The sequence below is a fragment of the Ptychodera flava genome, unplaced genomic scaffold (assembly GCF_041260155.1).
Source record: "Ptychodera flava strain L36383 unplaced genomic scaffold, AS_Pfla_20210202 Scaffold_163__1_contigs__length_53586_pilon, whole genome shotgun sequence".
Classification (NCBI taxonomy): domain Eukaryota; kingdom Metazoa; phylum Hemichordata; class Enteropneusta; family Ptychoderidae; genus Ptychodera; species Ptychodera flava.
This window is the reverse complement of record NW_027248345.1, coordinates 27,342-52,850: the sequence shown is the minus strand read 5'-3', so window position 1 is coordinate 52,850 and position 25,509 is coordinate 27,342. Positions and strand designations below refer to the sequence as shown.

At 37.5% G+C, this 25,509-nt stretch overlaps 2 protein-coding genes across 7 annotated transcripts; one reads left to right on the top strand and one right to left on the bottom strand.

The window, feature by feature from the left end:
* Positions 1–1,989: 1,989 nt before the first annotated feature.
* On the top strand, positions 1,990–10,934 carry LOC139126922 (uncharacterized). The gene is made up of 7 exons (XM_070692843.1): positions 1,990–2,074; positions 2,773–2,800; positions 3,288–3,338; positions 3,571–3,668; positions 6,075–6,214; positions 6,740–6,852; positions 10,658–10,934. The coding sequence occupies exons 2-7, from the start codon at positions 2,784–2,786 to the stop codon at positions 10,932–10,934; spliced, it is 696 nt and encodes a 231-aa protein (XP_070548944.1). The 5' UTR covers positions 1,990–2,074; positions 2,773–2,783.
* Positions 10,812–24,548, bottom strand: LOC139126920 (uncharacterized). 6 transcript variants are annotated; one of them, XM_070692838.1, is made up of 12 exons: positions 24,078–24,169; positions 23,480–23,573; positions 23,286–23,377; positions 21,477–21,568; positions 21,273–21,364; positions 21,085–21,181; positions 20,884–20,977; positions 19,052–19,316; positions 13,279–13,319; positions 12,138–12,271; positions 11,503–11,700; positions 10,812–11,384 (listed from the first exon to the last, which is right to left on the bottom strand). In XM_070692838.1, the coding sequence occupies exons 8-12, from the start codon at positions 19,116–19,118 to the stop codon at positions 11,270–11,272; spliced, it is 555 nt and encodes a 184-aa protein (XP_070548939.1). In that variant the 5' UTR covers positions 19,119–19,316; positions 20,884–20,977; positions 21,085–21,181; positions 21,273–21,364; positions 21,477–21,568; positions 23,286–23,377; positions 23,480–23,573; positions 24,078–24,169; the 3' UTR covers positions 10,812–11,269. The 6 variants fall into 6 exon arrangements, with proteins under 6 accessions (XP_070548939.1, XP_070548938.1, XP_070548940.1 ...); XM_070692837.1 differs by lacking the exons at positions 23,286–23,377; positions 23,480–23,573 and adding an exon at positions 23,878–23,963; XM_070692839.1 differs by lacking the exons at positions 23,286–23,377; positions 23,480–23,573; positions 24,078–24,169 and adding an exon at positions 24,464–24,548.
* Between the last annotated feature and the right edge of the window lie 961 nt (positions 24,549–25,509).

Below are 25,509 nucleotides of genomic sequence, written 5' to 3'. Positions count from 1 at the left end.
TTCAGAATGGTTATTGTCAATGTACAAGTGTTTGTGTATGTACAATTATGTACACATGTTAGATAGTGGTAAAAATTATAAATGCTAGCAAATGGTTCATTTACTGAGATAGTTACATACTTGAGCCTTGTGTTCAGCCATAATATGTGTGTATACATACATAATCAATATTGAGTTTTATTTTTGTTGTTGATACTTGCTGATGATGTTTGGATATTATGTCACATGATATGTTTCAAACTTAAAAGTTTTCAAGACAGGTGCTCAGTGAAGAATTTGTCTGGTCTTGTTTTATATTTTCCTCATTCAGGCCCCTTATTCTAGCGAACAGAAATATTATTGCCCATGTAATATTTCAAAAAAATAGCATGTCATGTACTAAATGTTTTACAGAAAATGATGCGACCCAAGCTTTCTGGCAGGCTGGGTATTCACCTTTCAATATAAGGAGTTTGCTGGAAATATACCAGGGCATTCACCTAAGGTTAGACTTTATTTTCTCTGTGCTCAAAGCCTTAAAACTTCCTTGTGTCTCTGAAATATGGTTACATTCTAGAAAATTTGGCATAATTATTTGTCATTTCCATATGATTTCAATCTGTTTACCAGCTCGCCATTTGACTTGAAGCAAAGTAAAAAACTCACTGACAAAACCTGTTTGTTTCAGCCCCAGACAACTTAGATATCGCTTAAAGACATTAAAGTTGGTGAGGACAACACGGTCCAGTGACGAAGATATCATCAATGCTATATTGGTGAGTGTTCAATTCACAGGACGTTGTGTTCTTTAAAGGAAGTTATAAAATTTGTGTTCACTGTTTATGCTAACATGAAGCTCATATTCATTCTATTCTTTTCAGGTTGTGTCTTTACACATACATTGCAAACATCTCTCTGTATAGAGTTTTTTCAATACTGTAATTGACAAGCCGAAGTTTGTTTTAATATTTTCAGCATGAACTTAATGATTCAGGGTCGAAGCTTGGTTATAGAGCCATGTGGCACAGACTGAAGAGAAAATACAACTTAAATGTTTCCAGGCAAGTTTTTATTAGCTCATATTTGGTTTTATATATAAATACCAAAAAGAGCTTATATGATGAGTCTAAATGTCTGTATATTTGTGGGTATGTGCGGATGTATGTCCGTCACACACAAAGGCTCCCATACCGCCAAAGTATTTGGTGTACAGGTAGATGTAGGGGTTGAGATGTGAATTTGTTCAAATAAACACATCAGTGTCAAAAATGTGCAAATGAGGTAAGAAAAAGCGAAATTCTGAAACAGTCTTGAAACAGGCTTACTCCAATGACTTGAGTCATTTCCTGTCATTGTCATTGAACTGTTACATATTAACAGACCTGCTCAAACCATAGACAGTAGAGGGGAGGAAGACCGTCAGTAGAGGGGAGGAAGACCCTCTATGGTCAAACCAAGGCAGTAAGGGGGCTAGCTGCCTTTCTGCTATGCATGTTGCTAAAGTTGACCTCCAGTACCTAAAGTTTCAGACCTTAATTACTTTTGTCATTCTTGTTTTTCTGGTTTAAATATTTCTTGTTGTTTTTCTGGTTGTACTGTGCAGAAATCATTGTCATAACATCAACGTAGAATTTTCCTCCACTGAACAGATAGAAACAACATTTATTGTTAATCTTTGGTACCCATACTGGTATGTACCAATTCTGATCAAATTTGAGCGACACCGTATAATTGCGGTATTTTTGAAACAAATGTTAATGATCTTGAAATACTCACTACACTGTGTACATAACCTTTCAACCCACCATTGTTGGGGTTTCAAATAAAAATAATAGTAACAATCTATTTGTAATCATTTTTAGGGGCATGCTAAATCTCAAACTTTCATATTGATGAAAAGTGCAATTGAAAGTGTGTACCGCTGTATGGACACTCTTTCAAAGTTACCTTTGTGTTTGATAACATGGTAATATTTTCTTGTTTATAATGAAATCTTTAAGGGATACTGTGGCTGCTAAACTGAGGACGTTTGACCCAGATGGCGTTCAAGAAAGACAAAAAAAACCGTTTCAAACGTGGACTTTACAGAAGCTTTGTAAGTTTTTGGATTTTCTTCTTTTCTCCTAACATCTGATAATCCGTGAGTTGATTTGTAATTTATCAAAAAGTGCTTGTTATATAATTGTTGTATGGTGCAGGTGAACATAAAACTGATGTGTTTTTACTCTTTCTGATTAGACAGAGGTAAGTTTACACATTTTAGTTCACGTTTCTCACTCTGGTTCTTTGTTTTAAGCCAACATATGTTAATTGCTTTACTAGTATTTGCACAATTGACACAATTCTTAGAACAAGAATTTCCCATTGAAACTGTTGGCCAACATTTGTACTCACTTTAAAGTACTCATTGTCAAAAGTTGTATTAATTTGTATGAAGATTGTGAGAATATAGAATCATGTTTAGTTGTTGTAGTTTGTAGTTGAATTTTTTTCAGTGTTTGTACTTTCTTTCTTATTGCAGTATACTGTATTTTAATGTAGCCTTTCTAAGTTGAAAAACTGGTTATTGAACCATTGTTAGCATAGAAAAATTAATTTTAGTGTGCACTCAATGCTAGCAAACTTAATGGTATATAGGTATAATTGATACGCTGAGAGTGTATTTTATGATGTGGAAAGGATTTAAGCAACAAAGTGAATACATGTGAAGAAATATATCTTTATATTACAGCAATCAGTATGCAACTGTAACATGTTTGCATCCTAAAATTTGATACACATTCTCTTTAAAAGGGCCTAATCACATGTGGCACCTGGATGGGTAAGTAAACTTATTAAGTGTAGGAATTACTGTTGAAAATGTAAATATGCAAGCATTCATGAGTGATCCATGAATACACAATTACATGTATGGTATCAAGGTACATTCTGAACATGAACCAAAAAATGTTGTACACAAAGAAGATGATGTAAAAACTTATGTATGTGCTATTCCTTTTACCAATTCAAAAAATCTGCTGGCATTAAACAACAAAGGCAAAGAGTCAACTACATAGCGGAGGTACTACTTCATACACGTGTCTTAATTCAGTAATGTTTGTGAAATACAAGGATATCAATGTAAGCGGATTACCAGGTTACCCAGGGCTGTTTCCACAGGTTCTATCTAGAAAAGGTTCACAATTAATAAAAACCCACTGAAGCCATGTACCGGTATTACAAGGTATTACAAGGGTCAAATTTTTGTGTTCACATCAACTATTTTTTTAGATTTCTAGTTGTTTATCCTACATCTTCTTTTTATGCAGGTACGACAAGCTGAAACCTTACGGCATATGCATTAGTGGCTGTATCGATGGGTAAGTGTTACACTCATAGAAACCAAAAAATATTGAACTGTTCCTCAACTGTTCTTCACATAAAAAAATGTTGAGATGTGCCTTGCCATAAACATACTTTATAAACATGACAACCTTACAGAGGATATCAAAACTTTAATTTCAATTTCAAAGGCATTTGTTCATCACAATATTTCTGTGCAAATCCCTTACCTGTGTCATGATATCTTACATGTACAAATGTCTTATTAAGTTATTCTAGGAAAATATTGTGGGTTAAAGCTGCCAGTACGAACAACAACCCAGCAGTTATTGCACACTACTATCTGTCTTGTGTAAAAGAACTAAACGGTAAGTGATGTTGAAGTGGAATGCACAGGCCTGTAAATTTCCCACAATTCATTGCGATTTGTATACTCAGAGATTCCCCAGAGAAGTCTAACAGGTCTCCCATGTGTAGACAAATTCATAGACTAGTTGTAAAAATTCTGAAAACGTACTTTTAAGGACACCATTCTCCTCAATTCTCATTTTCAATGATTTGGAAAATTATGCAAGATTGAGAGAGGAGATAGCATTTTTGTAAAATTTTCCACTGATTGCGTCTTCAGCCATACAGAATAATGTGATGGAAAGTAGGGAGACCAGTTGCACCTGTTTTTTTGCAACAAAAGGATATTGATTTTTTCCAATGGAAATGACAAAAAAATTTGCATTCTAAGTTTTCTCAGAGAATGACCCCTTCAGTTCGTCATAACTTGCTGCCTAAAGAGTATGGCATTTGTAGTACCTACAAAACGTGACTTCCATGGTTGTTTAATGGTTATTTGTAAACTTTAGCTGAAATTTCTAAACGTAGTTTTACTTGATATTATTTATCAATTATTCTGATGCTGCACATTATTGCTTGCATGTAGAACTGAAAAAGTTATTAGAAAAGTAACCTTCAAGGATACAAATCAAAGAGAATTGTGGGTAATTTATTGTACTGTGGAATGTAAGTAGGGAGGCTTTTTATGGAGGTGATGATAGAGTTTACATAGCAAATGTTTGGCACTTAAAAAGTTTACCGTGATGTTTACAAAACCATGATAAAACCTCTCTTTTTGGTCATGTTATCAGCCAGGCAGTGTTGATACTGTATAGTGGTTATTCAAATTTATGCACTACTAGCTATATTTATGTTAAGTAACCGTATTCGTAAACTTCTCATCCGTGGCTGAATCATCCTAATTCTCTAGACTTGATCCTAGTCATGTATCTCTTTCAGCACATAAGTCAATTTTTGCCGACTTTATTCCATGTATTTCCTTATTCTTTTGCCCATAGTTTTTCCACTTTTTAATCGAATACTGTAGTCAATGAAAAGTAATGCCCATGCATGCAAAAAATGCAAATAATTCAACATAATTTGTAAAATTTGGCACTTAGAAATTGGACAGGAAAAATTTATAGCATTCAAAGGGTAATCACACTGAAAATGCTTTGTTTATTATCGCAGATTGAGTGTAAAACGCGTTATTAGTTCCAGAGACCAGCTCTGGAACTGTTAGTTTTTGCTCACTTTCCTTCTTTCTTTCTTTCTTTCTTTCTTTCTTTCTCTATTTCCGGTATTACTATCATAGAACATGCTATACACAAATTTTACCTTAATTACCCAGAATGCATTGCGACACGCTTATGACGTCATCGCTCAGCTCGGACGGGTTTTACGGGCATTTCTTGTGTGCTTATTTATTTATTTTTTATTCTGCATTGCTCGACTATCATATTGCGTTCAGCTATTAATAATTCTAACTTTCTTTCGCTTTGTTTGTTGTTGCTTTTTGATTTTATTTTCTCTAAATACTCGCCGTACGTGGCGCTATACTGTTTCGCCCGAATGTAACAATGGCGGCGCATAAGATGGCTTCGCTCGCATAGAGAAAGAAAATTAGGCTTTCCCTAAGTTTACAAGCGCGGCTGGGTACATCGTGTACCTTTGCGAGGTGGGTGTGCTCGAAAACGAAGGTCAATGCAAAATTTGGATTCAAAATCGGCTGTTTTGGCGGGAAACTGCCCGCCGTATTTCTGAGGAGCCACCAGCGGTTTTTCCTATACCAGTCTGCGAGGCCGTTTAACGCCGATAACACACAGCCCTGTCACCGCACCGGCGCCGGCATGCGTTGGCTGCACGTTAAAGCAGCTCAACTTTCCAAGATCAAACGGTCAGTATCTCGTGAAAACAGCGACATTGCAATGAAAATTGTTTTAGTCTGTGCTTTTAATCAAATGAAAATGCATGTGGCCTCGGTTTTCAATTTCAACGGCCTAGGTCCGATGTTTCCTCTCGTCTGATCATCGTCGTAAACCACGCGCCTCTTTACGGCAACAACTCAGCACTACCCGTCAAGCGATTGATTTTTGCGTAGGTCAGCGAAGCGAAAATTATTGCTCTGGCTCACGAGAATGTCGTCTGATATACATTTCCGTGCGTTGTCGCCCCCGTATGTATGTGTTGCGTTTTTACCGTACATGTAGGCATTTGTAATCTGTGGACTACCTTGCTTTTAGTTGTATATGGTGTTTACTGCTAGCAGCCCTAACTATGTACGTGCTTGAATATTAAAATCCAAAGCACTAGCTCTTTCATTCTGCACCTATCTTTGTCACACATTCTCTTGTTTCTTCCGCTGCTCTGGTCTCTGGAACTTCGCTTTTGCTTGCAAATGCTTTCTAGTTTATAATTATGTTTGTTAAAACCTCTGTTATAAATAGGTTGTCCACTCCGAATGCGGGCAGATCCAGGCACAGAAAACGATACAGTTGCTGCAATGCAGATTTATTTACGCCAACAAGGAAATGACCCATATTCTGGAGAAGATTCTTTTATATACGGAAAATCCACTGCCAATCAGGTAAATTTATCATAGTAATGTGAGATATCATTTACACAGCAAATAAACAGTTGAGGGAAATTACAATGAGCAATAGAAAGTTTTCTTTCAGATCTACAGACATTGGCTAATGTGAAGTGTCCATCTTCAAAATGTAGAAGTTGAACAGATCAGTGATCAATATCATTCGTTGGTGAAGAGTACAGTAACTGTACTTACACCTCTAGAGATACCTGAGTGTTTATTGAGCCAGGGTGATAAAACAAAGTTTATGTCAGCATACTGCAGTTAAGGTACTAGAACTCAGTTACATGCCTGCCCAGTTTCAAATATGGCACTAGTACTTGGATCATTTATGGAACAAGAGGCCTTGTTGAAGAGGTCGGGTGCATTATATGATATCAGAAAAACAATAAGTTCTGGACTCTATGAAGTCAAGTTTTCATTCAAATGTAGGTGTGGTGTTTAACTCTCAAAAGAAAAGAAAGGGTATCGAATATCAAGTGCTTTAAGAGATACGAATGGTATTACGTAATTTTTTTACAGAGAATCGAAGCCTTCTGGTCACATCTGCTGAAGTGTTGGACAGAGTGGTGGCGGCAGTATTTCTCAACTCTGGCAAATGAAGGCCTCTTTACTCATAGAAGCCATCTGCACAAGTTGGTGTTGTATTGTTTAATATAAATATGTCATCACTCAATGAAATGGGTCTTTTATTTACACATTGTGAACCTGGCATCCCATTAACCTTTCTATCTAATGAAGATCATCTATTTTTTTTGGCTTACCATGTCTAATATGTCATGTTTTGAGACAGAAGATTGATTTTGTAACTAAACCAGATATGAACTGAAAGTGCTCACGCGTTTCATTATATATTGAAGTTATGTGAAAATTTAAACCTTTAACACATGTTTGTGAGTTCATTGAAATTATTATGATCAACATAATGAACATTATTATATGCTTAGCTGGAATCCGGCAATCTGATCTGATTGGCTGGAGCCAGGGTTTATATTCTCAACAAGAAGACCTGCGCGCCGCGTAACATTTTTGGCTCGCACAAATTTAGAACGCCAACTTGAGAGCTCAACGCGCCATAATGTCGAACAAGTCTGTGGCTTCAGATTGACTTTGATTGTTAAATTTTAGTCTAGTGCAGCTTGACGAACCAACAAATGTGTTTCTGTAAGCAGCGGAGGCCAAGTAACAACAACATATTTTTTTTTGTTTTTTGAGTTTTTTTTGAAGTAAAATTCTTCAAGTTGGATAACTAATCGCGATATCGATGCGTTGCGTAACCGTATTTTATGAATTCAACAGTGCACGCGCGCGCGTTCTTAAATGTTCTTTTAAGAGTTTGTATGAGGCTGGGCGCTCCTGAACTCTCGCTCCGACTTCGGCCCTAAATAACGACATTGTCCACTTGTTTTTAAGTTTAACATATTATAATGAGGTTATAAACGGTAATAATGAGGTTATAAGCGGGAAATAATCACCTCGCTTCGCTCGGTGATTATTTCACCCAAATATGCTAATTTTCACCCCAGAGGTCTTATATCCGTAACCAAATTCCCTCGCTTGCCGTTTATAACCTCTAAATAATCACCGCCGAGTAATTCTAAAATGTCATGAAGTATACAAATATGTAATTAGCTAAAATAAAAATATTAAAAAAAGTTATTTGACTGCTCTCAATGTATCATCACTTTATATAGCAAGTGTAATTACCGTTGGCCAAGTCCTTCAAGCCATATATGCGGAGCTGTGAAAGCTCATTAGATATGCAAATTATAAATTAGCTGACATGAAAATGTGAAATGACTTTCGATATTGTTTTAACCTAGTACCTGGTATAATCATCAATGTACATAGCATGTTTTGCCAACTTTGGTCACGTAAATCCCGGTATATATCCCTAATAAGCAAAGTTCATTAAATATGTAAATTAGGAATTGGCTTAAAGTAAAAATGCTTAATGATTGTCAATAATGTTGTATCATGGTATCTGTAATATGTGTAGCAAATTTTGTCAACTTTGGTCAAGTCAATTCAGATATATATCTCTAATTAGGAAAGTTCATTAAATATGCAAATTAGGAATTGGCTGAAGAGAAAATGCTAAATGACTTTCAATAATATTGTATAAGAGTGTCTTTAATGTACATAGCAAGTTTCATCAATTTTGATCAAGTCAATTCAGATAAATATCCCTAATTATGAAAATTCATTTAATATTCAAATTAGGTTTTGACTGAAGTAAAAATGTCTTTTGACTTTCAATAATATTATATCACAGTATCTTTGATGTATATAGCAAGTTTCAACAACTACAATCAAGTTAATTCAGATATATATCCCTAATTGGGAAAGTTCATTAAATATGCAAATTCGGAATTGGCTGAAGTAAAAATGCTTTAATGACTTTCAAAAATGTTGTATCATAGTGGCTTCAATACATGTAGCAAGTTTCATCAACTTTGGTCCAGTCATTTCAAATATATATTCCTAATTAACAAAGTTCATGAAATATGCAAATTAGGAATTGGCTGAAATTAAAACGCTTAACGACTTTCAATAATGTTAAATCATAGTATCTTTAATATACATACCAAGTTTGGTTAATTTTGATCGAGTCAAATCAGACATGTATCCCTAGTTAGGAAAGTTCATTAAATATGCAAATTAGCATTTATCTTTCATGTCACCCCTTAATGGTTCCCACTGCTGATATATCTTGGTGTGATCAACATTTGTAGCAAATCTCATCAAATTGTGTGTAGTCGTTTTTAATGTATATCCGTTTTTTCTCTAAAATCATTAATTATGCAAATGAGCAAAAAGTATGCAAGCCACACCCACCAAAAACTAATCAGCTCTTGCCATTTGCTAACTGAATATATGTACCAGATTTGATTCTGATCCGATAAGCCATTTTTGAGATATCGGACCAACAGACAGACAGACAGACAGACAGACATCGCTGCGACATATGCTCACATGTGTAAACACGTGAGCAAAAAACTAAGAATGTACGCTTTTTCCTCGGTGGCAAACGAAAGTCTTTTGTGTTTTGTGCCTGATAAAAGTAGATAGAAACAAGTCATCGTTGATGACACAGTCCCCACTTGTTAATGGGTGCTTTGATTACAGGTCCTCAGAGAGGATAGAGTCCTCTTCATTAGGTCTGTGATAAAAATACTTTTGAATAAATTCGCTTGATACATGTCTGAGTTGTAGTTCAGGACATGAAAAAATCGTAATAAAATGGCCACATGGTGGCCATAATGGATCGAATCACAAAACAAATCAATGTGCATATGTATGACATACGGTAGGTCAATGTCCTTGTACCAACTTTGATTAAAATTGGTTGAAATATGCCTGAGTTATGGCTTTGTACATGAAAAAATCGTAACAAAATGGCCGCACAGCAGCCATATTGGATCGTATCACAAAACAAATTGACATGCATATGTATGACATTGGTCAATCTCCTTGTACCAACTTTGAATAAATTTGCTTGATACATGTCTGAGTTATGGTTCTGGACATGAAAAAACGTAATAAAATGGCCACACGGCGGCCATATTGGATCGTATCACAAAACAAGTCAATGTGCATGTGTATGACATAGGTTGATGTCCTTGTACCAACTTTGAATAAAATTGGTTGAGATATGCCTGAGTTATGGCTCTGTACATGAAAAAATCGTAACAAAATGGCCGCACGGCGGCCATATTGGATCGTATCACAAAAAAAATTGATGTGCATAGCTATGACATTGGTCAATGTCCTTGTACCAACTTTGAATAAAATCTGTAGAAACATGCCTGAGTTATGGCTCTGTACATGAAAAAATCGTAATAAAATGGCCGCCTGGCGGCCATATTGGATCGTATCACAAAACAAATTGATGTGCATATGTATGACATAGGTCAATGTCCTTGTACCAAGTTTGAATATAATCGGTTGAGATATGCCTGAGTTATGGCTCTGTACATGAAAAAATCGTAACAAAATGGCCGCACGGCGGCCATATTGGATCGTATCATAAAAAGAATGACGTGCATATCTATGACATTGGTCAATGTCCTTGTACCAACTTTGAATAAAATCAGTTGAAACATGCCTGAATTATGGCTCTGTACATGAAAAAATCGTAATAAAATGGCCGCCTGGCAGCCATATTGGATCGTATCACAAAACAAATCGACGTGCATCTGTATGACATATGAAGTAATCCTTGTACCAAGTTTGAATGAAATCGCTTCGGGCATCTCTGAGATATCTGCGTGAACGGACGGACGCACGCACGGACGGACGCACGCACGCACCACACGGACGCACGCACGCACACACGCACGGACACGACCAAACCTATAAGTCCCCCCGGACGGTGTCCGTGGGGACTAACAAGATGCAAATATGTGGTAACAAACAGTATAATATCTGTTGTTTCAGGTGTCTAATCCGCCATTGTTATTTGCCTGTCATACAAAGTGAACTTGATGACATCATTTCAGAGTGGAATGATCATTGTATCCGCAAGCAACCTCAACTTCATGTGCCATGTGGGATACCAAATGTGCTCTACCATTGTCCTGAATTGTCAGGTAATATACCGGTATGTTGGTCATCACCAATGTCTGCATGCCCTCAATACTTCATCCAAAAAATTCTATGTAATTTGATCAAACTAATGCATATGCTTGTACTTATCAAATTGAGTTATAATTAAGTGTAGTATTTAATAAATACATAAATGTTCCTTTGTCTTTGTCAAATAGGAATAAAATTTCAGGAACAGTGTTACTCTGCCATGATTCTAGCATTCTCCAGAAATTAACAAAGAGTCTGAAAACATTGCAGACTACAAATTAAGACCCATTATAAAACCGTGATTGTAGAGTAACATGCCTGTACATTTACTGTTATTGAAACAATATGAATATAGGTTCAAAGAGTTTATGAGTGTATGGTCAATAAGGCCAGCAGATGTCTTTAAAATGAACATGCAGTCCCTTACTATCACTTTGTAATTTTAAGTCATTAGGAAGACATAACACTACATATTTACTGGTTTGGATTCTGTTCAATCAAGCTCTGTGTTATGGCAGCTTGCAGATCTTCATCATCATCATCTTCACTGCAATCAGGCGTTGTTGGTTCCAAGAGGTTAACATATGATCTATGCATAGAAATCACATCAAATATTTTAAGTTGAAAATTTGTGTTCTGTAATGAATTGATAGCAAATTGACAGCGGTATAAGTGAACATTAATTAAATCATTGTAATTATTACTACCTGTATATGGCAGGTCCTCCATGTGAGGTATCAGTAGAAAGATCGACAGCTGTAGATGTGCTAGGGACAGCTGTAGATGCGCTGGAGACAACTGTAGATGTGCTAGGCACCGGTGCAGTGCAAACAGGTGTACTCATTGTAAAATCCGGCAACTCACTGTCACTGGAGTCATCTTTAATTGAGTCATCCCTACAAGATCTAAAATACATTAACAGAAGATATGTGAAGTACAACACCAGTATCAGTTTCTACAGACAAAAGTCTATAGTAGCTAAAATTACTGCAACTGACACTTATATGAGAGACTAAAGCTCTGCGCTACATTGATTTTATACTGAAACATTTAGCATGATAACAAAACATGCCACAATCTTCACATACTTTTATGTTGTGTGTGATGGTTTAACATGTGCACTTCACAGTAAAGGAATCTGTGTGCTAAACACTGAAAGTCCAAACTGAAATGACAAGAGCTGCAACTAAACACAACAGAAAAAGATTTACACATTTTGGTTACAGGTTCAAGTTTAGTACAATGCCTGACATATGATGCCTAAACAGCTATAGTGGCATTGCACTGAAGTTACATTAAATGAACTTATGATACTGCAACATCAGGGTGTCAAAGTACTTACTCCACTGGAATAGTGTCATCCAGACAATTAGAACCTTGATGTCGTCCAAATTGTATCTCACTATCATCACAACTGTCTTCAATCACTATTGGCTCTTCTTCCTTGATTCTTCTCTTTTTTGGTTTTGGACTCTGCTGTAAATATGATGACAGTTGGCTTGCATGTTAAAACATTAGTTATCATGCCAACATTATAAAACATACCCACAAATATACAGACATACAGACGCCACTCAGACTCATCATATAAGCTTTTTTTGGTATTTATATATAAAACCAAATATGAGCTAAAAAATCTAAAACAGATGTTGATGGAGAGACATTAACAAATGTATATGCACAATAATAACATTTTTTAATGAAGTCAAAAAGGGCATGGCATGCAATTGATGTCATACACTGATTTTGCAAGTTTTGAGACTTGTAAAAAGGATTGCAACCTTTTTTGCTTTTTACAAAATTAAAGTTGAAATCTGAAATAATATACAGTACAACAATGTGCATATTGCATCCTTATATATATTTTCCTTCATTACAAATTAAGATTACTTCATTTTCTGATTTTCGTAACACATTTTCTAAACTCAATTGAATCATTTTGGCACTGATACAAGCAAACTGCCAGTCAAAGGTTGTAGGTATGTTTACCACATCCTTTGTGTTCAAAATAATCTCTGATTTGGCATTCATCCCAGCAGCATAACAAACTACACATATAGGAAAATTTACTCAGAGTCACAGAAATGTCAAAGAAGAGCACACTAACTTAATATTCTGTGACCAATGTGCCACCTGCTCATGTACTGTTCAGGCATCAAATTTGAGTCAAAATACTATGATGCTGACAATGTCACATGATATTTGACATTGCATGGCACATATCTCCTTTCATGTGAAGCATATATTGCAATGTCATTTATAACAATAGGTAAAAATTAAACACTTTTGACCAAAAAGCCTAACAATCAGCAAGCTGCAACTACACCTTTGGTAATGTTAAAGCTAAATTGGTATCTTTAGCAGCCATGAATTAAACAAGGTAAGCTGTTAAAGGTAGCTCCAGGTTTTCCAAAATTATTGTAAGTCTGTTGAATAGACATGATCCTGATATAAGAGTATATAATGTACTTGTGAAAACTTACCTCTTGTTTGTCCGCATTACACTCAATGATCTTCTTATACTCTATGAAAGACACAAAATGAAAGTTTCACTGGCTATCAAAAAAATAAAGAAGTCAAGGAATATATTGGGCAACATATTGCTATTCTGCCTTGTCCAAATTACCAAAAGTCCATACATTACCTGATTTTGTTAAATTTGAACTTAATACTGTTGTTTCGTAAAAAAGCCATAATACCCAAATCATTAAAAATTATTTTTGGTATCCATTTCTAAAATATTATATTTCATACATAAAACACCTGAAATACAGTTCCTCAGAAAAAATCTGAATTCATATTGGCCGTGAAATGGTCACGTGACATGACGTCATGTGAGGCCAGCAGTGCAGTGTGCAGTGTCGATGTCACGAAATGCGTATGACGGTATGGTACAGTGTCTGGTAGGTATCAATGAGTCGGAGAGTCCGCGTACCCGGTCCGGCTAGGCTCCACTATGCTGTGAAGATCGGTGGACATACACGAATCAACCTCCCTCCATTATGAAATTAGTAATCCTGCGACACAAACAAATATGGTCAAGAGAAAAAAACTTTCACAGATCGTTTTGTTGGTCTTTCAAATTATCAGCAACATCATCAACATGGAATGACGGTTCACGGAACTAACGCAGCGCGAATATCAGTAGTTATTTCCGGAACATGAGTAGGTCGTTTGCTGTGCTAGTACTGTCAGATAACTTCGGAGAAGCAGATCAAAACTCCGGCGACGATGATTATGTGACAGGTACATCACGGACAAAATGGCCCCGGGGCCACTACAGTTGCAGGGAAGGTGATGATGACTAATTGTACCGGTAAACTTCCGACACAAATAGCGTGTATGCACTGTGCATACAGCAGTGTAGGTTTATTTTACGTCCATGACACAGTGGACAACAACAAGGGAAATAAATAATCGTGGATAATTATCGTTCTCCGTAATTTGTAGTTTCATTTTGTTGTTTATTACATAAATTTCAAAGATGATCTTTAAAGCGTTTTTAAAACAAAGGGACATTTGAGTGCGATGCCGAGTTCAACATGGCGCATATACCAGGTGCGCTCTTCTCGTTACCCAGGCTTGGCATATACCAGGTGCGCTCTTCTCGTTACCCAGGCTTGTTAGTCAGACTCGTATCGGCATCTGATGACAGACAAAGTTATGAATTTGAGTTTCACACAGCCGCTTTCAGAACGTTTCGTTTGGGCATATTTATCATAAAATCGAAGCCATAAATTATACTTATTACTACCTATTTGTGTTTCCCACTCATGAAGGCTCGGGTGAACCTGGATCTAAAGGTATTTCGTCACTTGGTCTATATCTATAGCCGATTGATCTGCAGGTTGGGGAGATACCTCGCACCCCGCTGGCTCAAACCTATACAGCCGTGGCCCTGAATTTCCTGAACAATAGTCATGTACCGTAGAGCACAAGACTTGCCATTATCTTCTGAATCATACACTCCTCGTCCAAAAACTATCTCTTCATTCGCGCTCGCCGAGTTTATATTTGATGCCATTGTTGATTGTGTATGTACATGAGGCATAGATAAATTTGCACAACAATGGCCTCACATGACGTCACGGGTGAGGGCCTGGTTCAAACAGAGATTTTTTTCTCAATCCGTGAATTTTTAGCAAGATTGATTTTAACAGAAATGAATAAAATGACACAGCATTTGACACATGACTCCAATAAGAGTTTATAGTAAAAAAAAAAAAAATATCTTTTCATAGGTAATATATGGACTTTAAAGTCAAGGTCATTTTATATATGAGTGACCACTATTCATTATTCTTTCAATAATGTGCTCTTCATTCTTAACTTTCATGCTTAAAGTGTGGTGTTCGTATTTCATTTTCATTATCAAGTCTATAACTCTGCTGTAGCAATATCTTTGTTTGCTGTTACCTTTTCCACCCAATAAATTTGAAGCTTAACAAGCACGTGGAAAAAATTATGGTTTCACTCACAGTTGTACCTTTAAACAAGATTTCTTGTTATCCGCGCTCTGAGGGTTAAACATTACTTCATGGCCACATATACCAGAACATCTTTTAACCAAAATATGTGATGCAATATGTTCTATAGTACAAAGTACATTGTCACCTGTATTTATCATTGCCAAAAATGTTTATCTTTAGTTGAACATGTATTTTGATCAAATTAATAACTGGGACAGGTCTTCCTGTCAACTCCAAACATAAGTTTCATCAAAGGGATTTGGCATTCAGGTGTGGCCAACTCAGACTTTCAAAAGAAAGAAAGAAAATAATTTATTAAAAAACCCTTACGAAAAGTCCTATAGGACCCAAATGGGATTGACCGTGGTCCAATAGGCGTACCACAGGAATGGTGTAGGACCAGGCTTGTCCTATAGGAATAATGATTGTAAGTCCTATTGGACAATCCCATTGTAAATGAAATTCCAATAGGAACTTTGTGGGACCATGCTTGTCCTATGGGAACAATTCCTGAATGTCCTACAGGACAATCCTTTTGTAAATGACATTCAAATAGGATTTATTCAATTCTGTCAGAATCATTAGCTTTTGCCGTTGCTCTGACAAAATTATTCTTACCATTCTCTGAGAGCAAAATATTTTGCAAATTAATTTGCAATTAATCTTTGGACTGGTACTGAAGGAAACATGGTTTGTAAAAATGTCACATTTTGCTATTTCTAAAATTAAAGGAAAAAAAATATACAAGCAAGCAAAATACATAAATAAATAAACACTTAAATCAATAAATAGGCCTAGCAATTAAGTTTACATGCTGGCTCATACATAAAGTAACGCACACTTACAATATCATTGAGTTTCCACAGACTTAGGACTATTACAACTACCAGCACTTCAAATTCATAAATGAGAATCAATATCACCTCATTATCTTATCTATGTCTGATCAACACATATTTTGTACACCTTTCTAAAGTCCTATTAGACTGTCCTATTGGAAAACTTAAGCCCAGAATGCATTTGGGCGGCTGCAGTGCATTATGGGCTAGCATCATCAAAACAAGATGGCCGCTGCAGAACAGACAAAAGGCAGTTGTAGCTCTGAAAAATGACTGTGTGGCAGCATAACAGGGTGTTGTACAGCTTTTATATCACTGTAGTGCAGCAAAGTTAGGTAGGACAGATTATCATATGTCAGTGTTTTCCTTTTGAAGACTGAATAGTTACGGAAATAGCCGGGTTTACAATAGTCCTTTGTCTACTTGCCTGCTCATGATCAGTGTATGCCCATTGTGTGACTTCTAGCTTGTTGACTATGGCATTTCAGTCCACACAAAGAATATAAACAGGAGTGAAGTTTAAAGCTAAGGTAGTAATGTAGTTAGTGATTGGATACATACCGGTATGGTCCAAAATGCATTGATATTTATGTGAGACAAAGGAGCAATGGAACAATGGGGTTTGACCCCCTGTTACATAACAAACAGGAAGTTGATATCTCAATGATTTCTACTCATGTATTGCCATCATGAAACCTGAATTCTTTCTATGCTGATAGAGCTCATTTGGCTATTGAATTATTAAAATTATGATACTGAAAATTGAATGTTTTGTGTCATAACTTTTGGATACATTACATAGCAGCATCAAATGAACTTATCACCTAAAACAAGAGCCATATAAAACTGCAACTCAGAAATTTCATGAAGGCAGAACTTAATTTCTATGTGTAATATGCTTCTGTAGTCTCAGCTATAATAGTTTAATTAGATAATTGTTACATACAGCTTTGTATAATATTTATACTTCTCTTCAATTTCCTGTCATTCTTTCTGATTATAGAAATAAAGTTTCTTTGTTCAAAAGTATATCCATTGCAAGTTCTTCTTTGCTCCCTAATGAACGTTGAAATACCCGCTATATAGCTTGTCTTCTTAGCGTCTTTATGTGTAAAATGCAAATTGTTATTGTTTACATTTTAATTCTAGTCCAGACCAGAATTCATTTCTCAACAATAACGATGTCTACACATGTACACACTGAGTTCAATGGAACGTTCTAATGTTCCAATTGGTTTACCATAGGACTGTCTAATAGGACATATTATTATTAGACTACCATGAGACTGTCTAATAGGACATGTCTAATGATCCTATTGGACTACTATGGGACAGTCTCGTAGGACAGGTGTCGCATTCCTATTGGACTACCATGGGACAGTCTCATAGGATAGGTGTCGCATTCCTATTGGACTACTGTGGGACTGTCTCATAGGACAGGTGTCGCATTCCTATTGGACTACTGTGGGACTGTCTCATAGGACAGGTGTTGCATTCCTATTGGACTACTGTGGGACTGTCTCATAGGACAGGTGTCGCATTCCTATTGGACTACCATGGGACTGTCTCATAGGACAGGTGTCGCATTCCTATTGGACTACTGTGGGACTGTCTCATAGGACAGGTGTCGCATTCCTATTGGACTACTATGGGACTGTCTCATAGGACATTGTCTCAAAATACTATTGGACAATCCTATCAGACTGATTCCTATTGGAGTCCAATAGGACTTTAATGTAAGGGAATATACAATTCAAGAGCTTCAATGCCCTGTAACACTTGCGTTAATGAAATTATGTTTGGAAAAATGACAAAAATGAAAAACTACAAAGACATTGAGCAACATTATACTTTCTATAAAGTATGCAAAAGTTTCCAAAATAATTAAGGGTCTTTCTATTTTAGGAACAATAGTTGCCGATTGACTAATGAAAGAAAAATGTTAGTTTACTTGTGTATCATGCAAAAAACACTGAATATCATGCAGGTAAATTAAACTTATTATATTCATTTGCCATGCATGTAATTGGAGAAGCAATAAGCCTACTTTTACAGTCTTTCTTGGTTTCCTTTTCTTTGACATAATTTTGTTTCTAATTTCTAAAAAAGTCCCTGCAAACAAAAAATTTGCAATAACATTGTAATGGGTACAAAACTTGTGAAGTTCAGGTTATCTAGACAATAATGAGCTGGTGAAGCTACTTTAACACCTTATTCATGTTGTGTGCACATTAATAAAACTATATTATACCTCTACTTTGTTTCCTTTCCCTTCTTTCACATTGACTGCTTAAACAGAGGCTGTCATTATTTCAAACTGCACAGTATTTAATACACACCTAACACTTTTTATCAAAACTGACAGTACTTACTAATCAGATGTAGTTTTGAACAGATGCTTAAATTGATAACGAAAATATGTATCTTTTATTTTATGCTCAAGACATTATTATACATCTACCATTGAGAACAATAGAATTTTGCGTGCGCCAATAAAGCCGTACGGAATGCCCATTCCATAAGATGTACGGTTTCAAGGCGCCACATCCCCTGCTGCTGTATTTCCGCGTTCACAGTTGAACGGTTTCAAGGGACTCATTGGACGATTGCCAGAACATGTCTCGCGTGCGCTCGGTACGTACATGTGTAGTTGACACACACTATCCAGAACTTGCAGAAGCACGTCCGAGATGGCATTCCACACTTTCGCTATAAATCAGAAGAAAAATTGTTGACATTGCACGAAAACGGTCATTACTCTGACAATTAGATGCCCCAGTCACGAATGTAAGATGTACAATAATAAAGTTATTACAAAAAAATCGCAAAGGGTGCACTCGGACATTGGCGCCGGGCATCGCCCGACGCAAAGCGGAGGGTGATACGCTGCGCCAATGTCCTCGTGCATCATTTGCGGTATTTTCGTAATAACTTCATAGTATACTTACTTGAAGTCTTTGTCCTAAGGGGCAGGGGTGGTGTGAGTGGTGTGGGTGATACTTCTGTCTCTCCCATATAGATAACATAATTTGCTGGGAAGGACCCACACTTGTCTTTTCCTCGAATTTGGCCCCTAAGCCAACCTCTTGGCTGTTGAGGGGTACCCTGGAATTTCCAGGGTAGCCCCTCGACCTCTCATTCACCTTAATTGTCAAATCCTGTGGGGTTTCCCCACAGAAATTATTCCGTACTTTGTAGAGGAACATGGTATTGCTGTTTGGGGATGAACAAAACATCATAATATGGTAAATTTTCAATTGGGTTCTAACTCATAATAGAGAGGTTTGGCTACACGTTTTACGTGAACGTGGACGCGTAGAATCCACGTTGGCGTTGGCGTACATGTTTGCGTGCAAAATTCTGTTTGGCTACGCGTTACGCCAGCCGTTCTTATGGCACACGCAAGAAATAATTCGGTTGGCTTGGGTCCGCGTAGTCTGTTTCTGCATAACAGGGATAGCTCAATGGTTACCAGTTATGTTGTGACTCGACGAAGAAATTTCACATAAAAAATAATGAAAATACATGAATATCTCTGAGGATGTCACTATCATTTATCAAACTAACAATGTGCATGAATGATTCAGTTTGTATTATGTTTTGATACCTAAAGATAAGAATAAATTTACACGTTTACAAATTACGTGAAAACAGCTGTCTCAACGTAAATACGCGACGCTGGCTCCATGTACGTGGAGAACATACAAACAAGTCGATGACATCATTGCAGGAATTCGTGACGTTACGCGTTTACGTAAAACGTGTAGCCAAACCTCTCTATTGTAAGTCAACTTACAGAGACAGATATCCATTACTTGCATCTTATCACATCACATGACTTTGCTGAAACCCTTAATGTTGTTTGCATGTACAGCCTAATAAGATGACCCAGGCCTATCATCAATACAAATACATGTGCACACTATCGAAGATGACCCAGGCCCATCAGCACAAATACATGTACACAATATGGAACATGACCCTGGCCTACCCTCCACAAATACATACATGTACACAATATGGAAGATGACCCAGGCCTATTGAATACAAATACATGTGCAGTGTTGAAGATGACCCTGGCCTATCATAAACACAAATACATGTACACAATATGGAACATGACCCTGGCCTACCCTCAACAAATACATGTACACAATATGGAAGATGACCCAGGCCTATCCTCAATACAAATACATGTGCAGTGTTGAAGATGACCCTGGCCTATCATAAACAAAAATGCATGTACACAATATGGAACATGACCCTGGCCTACCCTCAACAAATACAAATTCATGCACAACCTATGGACGGTGACCCAGGCCTACCCTCAGTACAAATACATGTGCAGTGTGGAAGATGACCCTGGCCTATCATCAACACATGTTGATGATAGGCCAGGTTCAGGGTCACATGTATTTGTACAAAATTTAGAAAATGACACTTGCCAATCCACAATACAAATACTTCTATGGAAGAGGAAAAAACTCTATAACCTTGATACAAATACATGTACGGAGACGGCTAAGCCCCATCCTCAATACAAACACTTGTACACACTATGGATTATGACCCAAGCCTATCCACAATACAAATAAATGTACAATATATGTAAGATGACCCTGGCCAATAATCACTACAAATACAAGGCCAACACAAATGAAGATGGCCCAGGCCACAATAGAAATAGATTTACATAGTATGGTATATGGCCCAGGCCTATACATGTATCATCAATTCAAATATCAAGTGCAATGAATTCACAGAATAGAGAAATGTTTACCTTGTACTGCTATTCAGAGAACTTCCAAGTTATACGCTCAACAACCAATGTTATCAGACACCAGGCCACAGAAACTGCACTCTGCAATGTATAACTGAAAACACATTTATTTCATTAGAATGATACACAAGTAGACAAGATAAGGATGAAGATGATTTCAAATATCAAGTACAATGAATTCATAGAACAAGAAATGTTTACCTTGTACTGCTAATCAGATTACTTCCAAGTTACTCCTCAACAACCAAATATATGTTATCAGACACCTGGCCACGGAACTGCACACACCAAAGTATAACTGAAAACACATTCATTTCATTAGAATGATACACATGAAGATGATTTCAAATATCAAGTACAATGAATTCAAAGAATAGAGAAATGTTTACCTTGTACTGCTATTCAGATTACTTCCAAGTTACACCTCAACAACCAATGTTATCAGACACCAGGCCACAGAACTGCACACACCAAAGTATAACTGAAAACAGATTCATTTCATTAGAATGATACACAAGTAGACAAGATAAGGATAAAGATGATTTCAAATATCAAGTGCAATGAAGTCAAAAAACAGAGAAATGTTTACATACCTTGTACTGCTATTCAGAGAACTTCCAAGTAACGCCTCAACAACCAATGTCATCAGACACCAGGCCACAGAACTGCACTCTGCAATGTATAACTGAAAACACATTCATTTCATTAGAATGATACACAAGTAGACAAGATAATGATGAAGATGATTTCAAATATCAAGTGCAATGAATTCACAGAACAGAGAAATGTTTACCTTGTACTGCTATTCAGAAGAACTTCCAAGTTAACGCCTCAACAACCAATGTTATCAGACACCAGGCCACGGAACTGCACACACCAAAGTATAACTGATGAAAACAGATTCACTAGAATGATACACAAGTAGACAAGATAAGGATGAAGATGATTTCAAATATCAAGTACAATGAATTCACAGAACAGAGAAATGTTTACCTTGTACTGCTACTATTCAGAAAACTTCCAAGTTACACGCCTCAACAACAATGTTAGGGAGCGTTCAGTTTTTACGGCCTGGGGGGGCCGGCAAAATCTTGTTGCCGGTGTTCAAAAAAATATAGACCCCCCTGCATTTTTTTTGAAAATAAGATGACCCCCCCCCTTTGTCAGACGAAAAAAATTGATGACCCCCCCCCCCCCCCCCCCCCCCAAAAAAAAAACAAAACCCATATGTCAAATTTACCCGCATGGTTTGGATTTGAACTCCGGTACGCGGCGCACTTTATTTGTGTAGCAGAGATGCCAGTGCACAAACTTCTCAGCCACATCCATTGAAACGTCTGTTAATTAGGACAACTGTAAGGCCATTTTTAACTTCATTTCCATAGACAACTCATGTCCATGGACGTATAAAGTAAACTTTATTGGCGTGGTTCGCCAAAGGCAGCCCTCCGGTTAAGAGGGTCATGGGCCATTACGTAAAGTCAACTTTATTCTAGTGGGCCACCAAAGGTGGCCGCCTGGTAAAGAGGGTCGATCATGGCTATTGCATAAAGTAGACTTTACTGGACAGGGCCGCTGAAGGCGCGCGGCCATTACCATTATTCAGTGCGTGATCCCAGGGGTCCCTCAAAAATGTGTATAATACAAGCCGCGGCTTCAATTGGGAATTTTACAGTAAGATTGCCGTGGGGTATTACATAAAGTCATTTATTGTAGTGGGCCGCCGCAGGCGGCCTGCCGGTAAAGCGGGTCGGATCATGGCCATTGCATGAAGTAAACCTAATTGGAGTGGGCCGCCAAAGGCGTCTGCCCGTTAAGAGGGTCATGGGTAATACATAATGTATATTTATTGTAGTGGGCCGCCTTCGGCGGCCCGCCGGTAAAGAGGGTCAATCATGGCGATGGCATAAAGTGAACTTTATTGTTGGTATTATGTTTTTGAAAATGTGGTGACCCCCCTTTCCTACCAGTGAAAAAGCGATGACCCCCCTTTGCGGATTCCAAAATTACGATGACCCCCCCCTGGATTTTGCCGCCCCCCCCCCCCCCCCCCCCCCCCCCCCCCCCCCCCCCCCCCCCCCCCCCCCCCCCCCCCCCCCCCCCCCCCCCCCCCCCCCCCCCCCACCCCCCCCCCCCCCCCCCCCCCCCCCCCCCCCCCCCCCCCCCCCCCCCCCCCCCCCCCCCCCCCCCCCCCCCCCCCCCCCCCCCCCCCCCCCCCCCCCCCCCCCCCCCCCCCCCCCCCCCCCCGTAAAAACTGAACGGTCCCTTATCAGACACCAGGCAACAGAAAACTGCACTCTGCAATGTATAACTGAAAACACATTCATTTCATTAGAATGATACACATGAAGATGATTTCAAATATCAAGTACAATGAATTCACAGAACAGAGAAATGTTTACCTTGTACTGCTATTCAGAAAACTTCCAAGTTACGCCTCAACAACCAATGTTATCAGACACCAGGCCACAGAACTGCACTCTGCAATGTATAACTGAAAACACATTCATTTCATTCGAATGATACACAAGTAGACAAGATGAAGATGATTTCAAATATCAAGTACAATGAATTCACAGAACAGAGAAATGTTTACCTTGTACTGCTATTAAGAAAACTTCCAAGTTATACGCCTCAACAACCAATGTTATCAGACACCAGGCCACAGAACTGCACTCTGCAATGTATAACTGAAAACACATTCATTTCATTAGAATGATACACAAGTAGACAAGATGAAGATGATTTCAAATATCAAGTACAATGAATTCACAAAATAAAGAAATGTTTACCTTGTACTGCTATTAAGAAAACTTCCAAGTTATACCCATCAACAACCAATGTTATCAGACACCAGGCCACGGAACTGCACACACCAAAGTATAACTGAAAACACATTCATTTCATTAGAATGATACACAAGTAGACAAGATAAGGATGAAGATGATTTCAAATATCAAGTGCAATGAATTCACAAAAAAAAGAAATGTTTACCTTGTACTGCTATTCAGAGATCTCAAGTTATACGCCTCAACAACCAATGTCATCAGACACCAGGCCACGGAACTGCACGCAGCAAACTATAAATGAAAACAGATTCATTTCATTAGAATGATACACAAGTAGACAAGATAAGGATGAAGATGATTTCAAATATCAAGTACAATGAATTCACAGAACAGAGAAATGTTTACCTTGTACTGCTATTCAGAAAACTTCCAAGTTATACGCCTCAACAACCAATGTTATCAGACACCAGGCCACGGAACTGTACTCTGCAATCTATAACTGAAAACACATTCATTTCATTAGAATGATACACATGAAGATGATTTCAAATATCAAGTACAATGAATTCACAGAACAGAGAAATGTTTACCTTGTACTGCTATTCAGAAAACTTCCAAGTTATCGCCTCAACAACCAATGTTATCAGACACCAGGCCACGGAACTGCACTCTGCAATGTATAACTGAAAACACATTCATTTCATTAGAATGATACACAAGTAGACAAGATAAGGATGAAGATGATTTCAAATATCAAGTACAATGAATTCATAGAACAGAGAAATGTTTACCTTGTACTGCTATTCAGAAAACTTCCAAGTAACGCCTCAACAACCAATGTTATCAGACACCAGGCCGCGGAACTGCACTCTGCAATGTATAAGTGAAAACACATTCATTTCATTACAATGATACACATGAAGATGATTTCAAATATCAAGAACAATGAATTCACAGAACAGAGAAATGTTTACCTTGTACTACTATTCAGAAAACTTCCAAGTTATACGCCTCAACAACCAATGTTATCAGACACCAGCCCGTGGAACTGCACTCTGCAATGTATAACTGAAAACATATTAATTTCATTAGAATGATACACAAGTAGACAAGATAAGGATGAAGATGATTTCAAATATCAAGTACAATGAATTCACAAAACAAAGAAATGTTTACCTTGTACTGCTATTCAGAAAACTTCCAAGTTATACGCCTCAACAACCAATGTTATCAGACACCAGGCCATGGAACTGCACTCTGCAATGTATAACTGAAAACACATTCATTTCATTAGAATGATACACAAGGAGACAAGATAAAAGCATTAATGTAATTCAACAGTTTGTGTTCTTTCGATCCATTGACTGAAAATAAATGGGGGTTGTTCAAAAGACAGATGACAAACATTTTCCAAAGTGAATACCATCACCGGTCATTTCTCTAAAAGCAAGTGCTACAGGTGATTAACGGCCAATATTTTCCAACTACCTAGAAAGGAAAAGCTTACAACACTGCGACCTACGCAGGGCTCGAAATAATACCTGTCCCGGACAAGTGAAATTTGGCCTGGGACAAGTAGTTTTGAAAAGTACTTGTCCAAGTGGACAGGTAGGTTTTTTTCAGCCTGCAACCAGTATTTCAACCAATTGACTACTGTAACAGCAAATATTCATAAGTTTAAATTTATATACCTTTTCTACAATTTTGAAAATCATTATTTGGATATTTAACTGTCAGAAAAAAGTAAAAGAAAGTTCGATAATATCTAATCACTGTTTACAGGAGGCAGCCATGTTGATTTATCCATGGAGGTGGGAAGAGAAGTAGCCTGCACGTC